This window comes from Homalodisca vitripennis, chromosome 3 (genome assembly GCF_021130785.1).
Source record: "Homalodisca vitripennis isolate AUS2020 chromosome 3, UT_GWSS_2.1, whole genome shotgun sequence".
Classification (NCBI taxonomy): domain Eukaryota; kingdom Metazoa; phylum Arthropoda; class Insecta; order Hemiptera; family Cicadellidae; genus Homalodisca; species Homalodisca vitripennis.
Window position 1 is genome coordinate 163,286,522 of NC_060209.1, and position 8,309 is coordinate 163,294,830.

At 37.5% G+C, this 8,309-nt stretch overlaps 1 protein-coding gene across 1 annotated transcript; it reads left to right on the plus strand.

Annotated features, from left to right (window-relative positions):
• Positions 1 to 339: 339 nt before the first annotated feature.
• On the plus strand, positions 340 to 2,222 carry LOC124358434. Its single transcript, XM_046810730.1, has 2 exons — positions 340 to 1,248; positions 1,992 to 2,222. The coding sequence occupies exons 1-2, from the start codon at positions 340 to 342 to the stop codon at positions 2,220 to 2,222; spliced, it is 1,140 nt and encodes a 379-aa protein (XP_046666686.1).
• The last annotated feature ends 6,087 nt before the right edge of the window (positions 2,223 to 8,309 follow it).

Sequence of the window (8,309 nt, forward strand, 5' to 3'; positions counted from 1 at the left end):
AATAACCACATCAAAGACAATAATCACATCAAAAATAAAAGAAAGCTTCAAAGAAAGAAAAAGAATTTTCAAAGCAAGAAAACAATAGAACTTTTCAAATCCAGACTGCAAACCCAAAACTGGGTCATTCTCCATGCTCAAGAGGACATAACGACTTGTTTGACACCTTCCACACTATCACACAATCTATTTCTAGATGAAACCTGCCATTAAAAACCTGCGCAACCAGACCATAACAAAGGCTTAAGGCAGTGCTGGGACACGGAATGTGCCAAATTAAAAAGTGAATACATAAAAGCTTTGGAAAAGGAACAATGCACAGGAAGAGCAGAAGACAAAATGGAGACGGCTGCAAGGAAAAAGAGTTACGACACTAAACTAAAATCGCTACGTAAAGAATATATGGCAGAATATATAAACAAAGCTGACAACAGGTCCAGAGCGTTATGGCAAGTGGTAAATAACCAGCGTAAGGCTAAAACTGACAACAACACAGAATTGCTCCTCCTCATGGACAACACCATTATAACACAACCAGCAGAAGTGGCAAACTGTTTCAACACATTTTTCTCAACTGTGGCACACAGAACACTCCAAAACTCTGATCTTAATCCGAACCCAGACCCAGATGACTATGAACCACCTCCACCTATAAAGCAGAACTTACACTTCAAACCAGCAACAACTAATGAAATCTTAAAAATCATAGACTCCCTAAAACCAAAAACCTCATCTGGAGCAGATCACATATCAGCTAAACTTGTAAAAGCATGTAAAAACGAACTGTTAAGACCACTCACCCTTATAACTAACAAATCTCTTTCACAAGGAATTTTCCCCAACCAATTAAAAATAGCTAAAGTCTACCCAAAGTACAAAGCCGGACCACATAATGACACAAACAGCTATCGACCTATTTCACTCATTTCTACTTTTTCAAAAATTTTAGAAAAAGTTGTCTTACACAGACTCCTAAACTACCTTGAGGAAAACAAACTTCTTACTTACCAACAACACGGATTCCTAAAGGGCAGATCAACATCCACAGCCTTAATACAATTCATAGAATACATTATAGATCAACTGGAAGAAGGCTGCACAGCAACCTGCCTCTTCCTAGACTTCAGTAAGGCTTTTGATTGCCTAAATCACGAACAACTACTCCAAAAACTAGGAAACCTTGGTATAAGAGGAAAAGCTCAAAGCTGGTTCCGTAGCTACCTGACTGATAGAAAGATGTTTGTGGAAGTAAATTACACTGAAAAACAACATACTACAGAAATGTCAATCAAAAACCACTGACACAACAAAAGGGGCGTACCACAAGGATCGGTTCTGGGGCCAGTCTTGTTCCTCCTACTTACAAATGAACATGCCCAACTGGCTAGGAGACATCTGTCATACCGTCATGTATGCAGACGACACAGCACTAACAATAGCAAATAAATCAATAGCAATACTCCAGAGAAACACAACTGCCACTTTCAATAAAACAAAACTATTCTGTACCAGAAATGACCTTGTCTTAAATAATAAAAAAACAGTTCAGATGACATTCAGCAATCTACGCAGAGACCTTAACTTGACGCTCCCAGACCTAGAAATAAAAAACACCACCAGACACCTTGGTATCATAATTGATGATAAACTGTCATGGAAGCCACAAATAGATCAACTGTGCAAAAAAACTATCTGCAGTGAAACTATGTTATACGTAGAATAAAACAAATAAGTGGCACAGACACGGCCAAGGTAGCTTAACTTTGCTCTCCTTCGAATCACACCTGAGATATGGCATTGCCACTTGGGGAGGAACCATCCAAAACCAACCTTGAGAGAGTTCTGATCAACCAGAAGAGGGCAATTAGATGCCTCGCAGGCCTTAACTACCCGTGACAGCTGCCGAGAACACTTCAAAAATTTTAAAATATTGACAGTCGTATCACTCTACATAAGAGAAGTAATCTTCCACACTGTAAAAAACATCACAGCCAAGACACTCAGATCTGCACCAGCACAACACTAGACATGCCTCGGACTTCGCATTGCCCCCACACCATCTGAGCCTATACAAGAGGAAACCATCCTATAAAGGAGCCGCCTACTTCAACCACCTTCCAGAGCACTTAAAGAACCAACCACCTCACCGCTTCAAGAAACAACTGACTCTGTGGCTCCAAGAGAGACCTTTTTACACAGAAGAAGAATTTACAAACAGCTAAAAATTGTTACCTTATACCTGTATAACTGACGCTATGTACTGTTCTCAAAGAACATGTCAATAAAGTATATTGTCTATTGTCTATTGTCTAGTGTCTATTGTCTATTAGAGACTGGCAGCAGTTAACACCTTTCATCTTCCGTTGTCACTGCATTTAAATGATCAGGACAGCTGCACTCTTAAAATAATTTTTGAATTGTTTGATTCCCAGTCTATTATTTCATGTTTTTGTATATCTTTAAAACAATCAGTCAGAAACTTCTGCACGTTGAAGTTTGTTATTCCTGGGGTATTGTTTTTATTTTGTAACCCCAACAAGGGGGAATCCATTTGTGAACAGTGTAACATTGCCAAGTGGATGTTTTCTGAGTCAGCATTTGAGTTTATAGGACAACAACTGGTTCTTTCTCTTTGCATATTGCACTTGGATATCTTATTACTTAAGAGGGATAATTTCGTGCTTTGTCAATATATTATTAACTACTCATTAATACAAAGCTGTTTTAAGCTACTGTTAAAAAGATGACGTAAAAACTAAAAAGTTATTTTTATCAATTAGTCTGTTTTGTAATACGTTTTTTTTGACTTTTTAAACAGTTTTATAACAAAATGTAAAATTGATATTGGTGAGTTCTTGTGTACATTAGAATTTTGTAGTGCATCAGAATCAAATTTCATTATTCAGTCTAAGTATGTCATTATTCATTAATCATACATACAAGAATGGTGTCATATAAACATCTCAACAAATTTAAAAGTACCTACACAAATTATGTATTTAACCTTAATTACAGATTACGTAGCTTAATTTCTATAAAATTACGTTTTTGAGTTATTATTTAAGCCTATTTTTTTGTCTAATGAGCATCTCAATTATAAACATTTAGGAAAAACCCCTTCCAGTGAGTTAAAGAAATGCTGCAGCCAATTTTCCTTTAGAAAATACTGGAAGCTTTTTTCACAGATTTTGCTCTTTATATTTCATGGAAGTGATTTCAAAATTCAGCACCATATAAGAGGCTTTTTCTTTGTAAAATCTGAGTTTGTGCTGGTTTAAATCTAGGTTGTATTTGTGTCTAGTATGATAAGAATGAATATTACTGCACGTGATCGTTTTTTACGTTTGAAAACTGAAAAAGATTATTATTATTTAGTTTGTATATAATGTAATAGTGTGTGTATGGTGAAGATTTATGGTGTTTGGCAAAGTTAGAGGTTTTTGAGGGCAGAATTTACAATTTTTATATTGTGTAAGAATACCAATTTATATTACACAGATTCTCATGCGGTGAGAAATATAATACCTTCATGTTGTCATTAACAATTCAAGTTTATATTTATTGCTTCACCAATTTTGTTTTGTGTTACTGGACCCAGGCGCCCACACGCGTCCCGAAGGGGGGGGGGGGCGAACGGGTACGGCGGTCGCCCCGGGCGGCTGCGGCCAAGGGGCGCGCCGCGCCGCGGCTAGGAAGGTTGCCCTTACTCATAGTCAATATTAAATTTGTGAAAAACAAAAATTTCAACTGAAATTCTAACTATATACATACAAACCCCCAATCCGGTGCCTTAATATTTTGTTAAAAAGAAACTTGGTTTGGAGCCATATTACTCTAAAAATAACTGTTTTATTTATGTAGTAAGTTAAAGTTTTGGGCAACAACCCGCGCGGGCAAAAACAACTTAGGACCATTTGGTAACACCCAGCACTCGCAACTCCAACTGTCATCACTGTCATTGCGTCTACACCGTAAATAGGTTCTAGGTTGCCTCAACTTAGCTCCTCGTGTGTTTAGTGTATTGTAGAGCACTCTTAGAGCTGTGTGAAATTAAGCGAATGTGTACGTGAGAGGTTGGAGCTTCGTATTGTAATTAGTACGCTACATAAATACAAAAGCTAGCAAGACATGTGGTAGGTTAAATAATGTTGTTGGGGGTTGTCATAGTGTATTGGTAATACATTATGTAAATGTTTGGTTTTCGACCAAGGTTACTATGTGCACTCTAGCTTGCACGTCGTAGCGTAAGTGCATAAACACTACGCAACCATGTAGACGCCAAACAGACTTTAAAACATTATTTTTTTAATTTCCATCATTTTTAAGTAAACAAGCAATAATTTTTTTGAAGACGTTTTCATTTTATTTCAGATTATTTTTATTAAAAATATGTTTCTAAAAAACTATCAGGTGCTCAGACAGACGAAACTTAACAAAAAGACAGTGAAGATAGCTCACAGTGCCTTCCTTTTAATGTAAAGTACCCAAGTTGACAAAATTCTTTCACAATAGCTGAGGCGGCAACTACCCAAACAACGTAACTTCCATCTTTACTCGCTCAACTTCAAATACCCAGGGACTTTCGACCATGAAATGTGAAACAAGACCTAATTTTTTAACTGAAGGTAGAGGAGACAGCTGAAATACGTGAAGGAGGAAACCATTGACAAGTTTTTAAAGAAGGGGAAACTGTTGAAATGATTAAACTACCAAAATAAAAATTTTTTCAAATGACCCGTTCAACTTGGCCTGAAAAATTTAAAACTGTCAGAGAGAGAGAATGAAAATCATAACAAGGAGTGCTCCGTCCATTTTAAAAAAAGTAATGATGACAATCCACTAGAACAGTGAAAAAGCGGTCATTTTTCAAATGATATTTCAATATCGCCACGCAGAAAAATGGCGAGAGACGTGAAAAGGCGGTGGTTAGTTTAAGCTTGCTCTTCTGATGCAGGTGTGTATGCTTTCCATGTCGATTTATTTGGACAATAAATCCACAACTCAAGTTTTGGCAAAAAGCAAGGATTCAATAATTGGAAAAAATTTCATGAGCGAGCTTCATCTCACGAAACGTCTATCTGAGCGCGCTCGCATTCGCGCGCTAAGTTTACACCCAGCAATGGATTTGAAGCTGAACGTAGAATTTACACCAAAATGCAACAATTGATACTGAGGCTTACATAGACCAAATACAACAAAGAAGCCGAGATGATGGCAAAAACATACTAAGAAGAGTTTATTGCTATTATTATATTACTTAGCAGGAACCACAACTTGGCTTTTCGGTGGAAACTCAACAAACACTTTTTTTACAAAAAAATAACGGGAAACTTCCTTGGCCTTATCCAGTTAGGCTACTAGGAGAGTTTGATCCGGTTATGATAGGCAACATTTAAGATTCAATTGAAAGAGAGTGAATATCGAGTTCAAATGTTAAGTGTCAATTATTCAAAAATGGAGTTGATAAAACTGTCTGGCAAATGGAGGTGAAAAAAACAAATATAATCGAGAAGAAAATAAAGCTGTTCACGGTAACAGCTTCTCCAGTTATGGTTTGGATTGGTACGCCAGACGGTAAGGTCATAAGGAACAAACACTCTCCTCACCATTCGCTACTGTTCACCGAAGAAGAGGTAGATCGATGGTGGAAATTGTTTATTGAAGAAAGTTTTATAGGCTACACGATTACTGAGGAGTCATGACAGGGGAGAGCATTTGACTCAAATTGTTTTAACAGAAGATGTAGAGTTATTGTGGTATTGGACATGAGTAACTGCCGCCGCGGGCACAAGGGTACGGACAATGGCGACCAACACATCGGCAGGAAGCTAAAAAATAGGGGTCCAATCACGAATATCCCTCAGAATAATCCTTTAGCTGTATTTACAATACCCGTGCGGATTGGCCACAGCCTCAATCTTGGTTTGTTGCAGATGGAGCCAGATCAATCCGTCAAGTCTACTCATACTTTTTGGAATTTCGTTCAAAGGATTTACAGCACTATTTTTCGCATATCATCTCCAAAAACGTTGGGTGCGTTTGTCAGTGACCAATGTTAAAGGTTTAACTTTTGAAAAAAGGTTTGTGAAAAACATAGATGGGAGGCTCGAATAATGTTCTGTAATCTGCCGTTCCGAACTACCAGTACACAAAAGACGGTCCTTGGACGCTCTTGTAAGAACTTGAGTTGAAACCTGTCAATGGACCCTACAAATCTCATCTGAAGCTAAGTCCCTCCAAGTTCATACACGGAAGACTTTTCAATTTCTGGATTTGCCTTATTGTTTGGACACGATGTTATTGTTTTGAGGTAAACTTTGATAAGTAAAACCTTACAAGGTAAAAACACTTGATAATTGCTTTAAACATCAACATCTGCTGCAAAACAACTTTACAGTTCTCATAGATGATTTTCGTATAACAGAAGACGGTTTTAAAATGACTCAGTTTCAAAAAGCCAAAGACGATTTGTAGTGAAATATGACGTGGAACCATTGTTTAAAGATAAAACGCCAAAGAAACAAAAAAATAAGCTTTTTTGAATTATGAAAGTAAAAGTGACTACCCAAAAGCAACAAACCCACCAGAAGAAGAATTTAACAGAAAGAAAACGTTTTCTTACCCACCCAACTATTGGACATTTATGCAGGCTTCCCTAAAAGTAAAGGTTGATTCAGGTGCTTTCACTCAACCACAACTTGAAATTGGGGGTTTCTATATATCGACCTTAAAACAAAAACCTCCCTCACCCCAGAAGGTTTGAAGGAATTGTTGTGAAAATTTAACCAGAGAACCACCTATCGTTTTGGGCAAACCCTCTGACATAAGCGGGAAAAAAGGGGAAAAAGAAACTTTATCAGGGAAACTCACTTCAGTGTTCAAAAAAAACTATTGGTGAATGAAGTAAGCCTAAGGCTAAGGCAACCCCATTACAAGTTTTTAAAAGTGATTTTAAGAAGACAGACAGAAAGGACCTATACACAAACTTATGGATTTGCACTTTTCGAATCCTTAACATATTCCCATCATCTGTTGCCAGTTGTTGAATGGAAAGAAGGCCTTTAGTAAGCTTAAATTAATAAAAACCCTAACTTGCGTTCATTTCAATGTCTTCAGGGAGAGACCTGTCATCCCTTGTTCCATGCTGTCCTATTGGAAAAATGAAGAATGTAATAGGTCTTGAAGTGTAGAAAGAACGTTATCAAGAAGTTTGCTAGTGCAAAGGCCAGGAAGATTTCTTTAAAAAAATAAAAACGTATCTCTGTCAAAGGTAAATAATAGTTTATGACATTAAGATTGAAATAGTTATGCATTGCGTGTAATATCCTGGTTACTCACTACTACTATTAATAGCCCTAAAGTTCCACAACAGTATTGTATGCCAAAGCCCCCCCCCCCACCCCCCCCCCCCCCCACCCCCCCCCCCCCCCACCCCCCCCCCCCCCCACCCCCCCCCCCCCCCACCCCCCCCCCCCCCCACCCCCCCCATTTATAATTGCTATATTATAAACATACAAAAATCCAGCTTTGACACTTCACTGAAAAAAGTAAGATTTTGGCTATGTAGCCTTCTAACAGAGTAAGTTAAATACAATTTTTAAATCAAGAACAGTTATTAGTTAAGGTAAATTATTAGGTAATTTAAGGGATTTTGAATACATTTCTAAAACATACCCGAACAATACTTTAAATGTTACTTACATATTGAAAGAAACAAAAAAAAGGTCTTCCAAAAGAATCCGTATATTCCTATATTGTAGAGACATATGGGGAATTTACCATAGCAAAAGTAGATGGCTTTTCAAGTGTCCATCTCCAATGCTCACACAACCCTTTGACATTTGGCGTAAAGCAAATTTAGGAACCGGAAGGACCATTTTTTTAACTCACATAATCAACATGTTTTCCTCCCAAAAACTCCAAATTTCCGAGTCTAAAATATTAATTCCAAGAAACTTGTAAAAAATGTATTATGTCTACTTGATATCAATTTTGAATTTTCTACAATGATATGTTTATGGCTCAAATTGTAATCTTGATTGTTTTGTACTGAAACGATACAAAATTTGATTTATATTTGGGGTTTAGACAAGAGATTCTTGGAACCTCATGAGAAAATCCTTTAACAGTTAAAAAGGTTTAAAAAAGAACAATAAGGCCTCAATGTCTTCCTGTTTATTACCTGAAACCTGTAATATACCTTGCATCCATCAGCATAAATGCATATTGAGCCCTACCCACCTGTTTCTGAGGGTGAGGGAGGGGGAGGGGCTGTGGGGTTGTGTGGGTGGAACCGTCCCAGGGAGCCC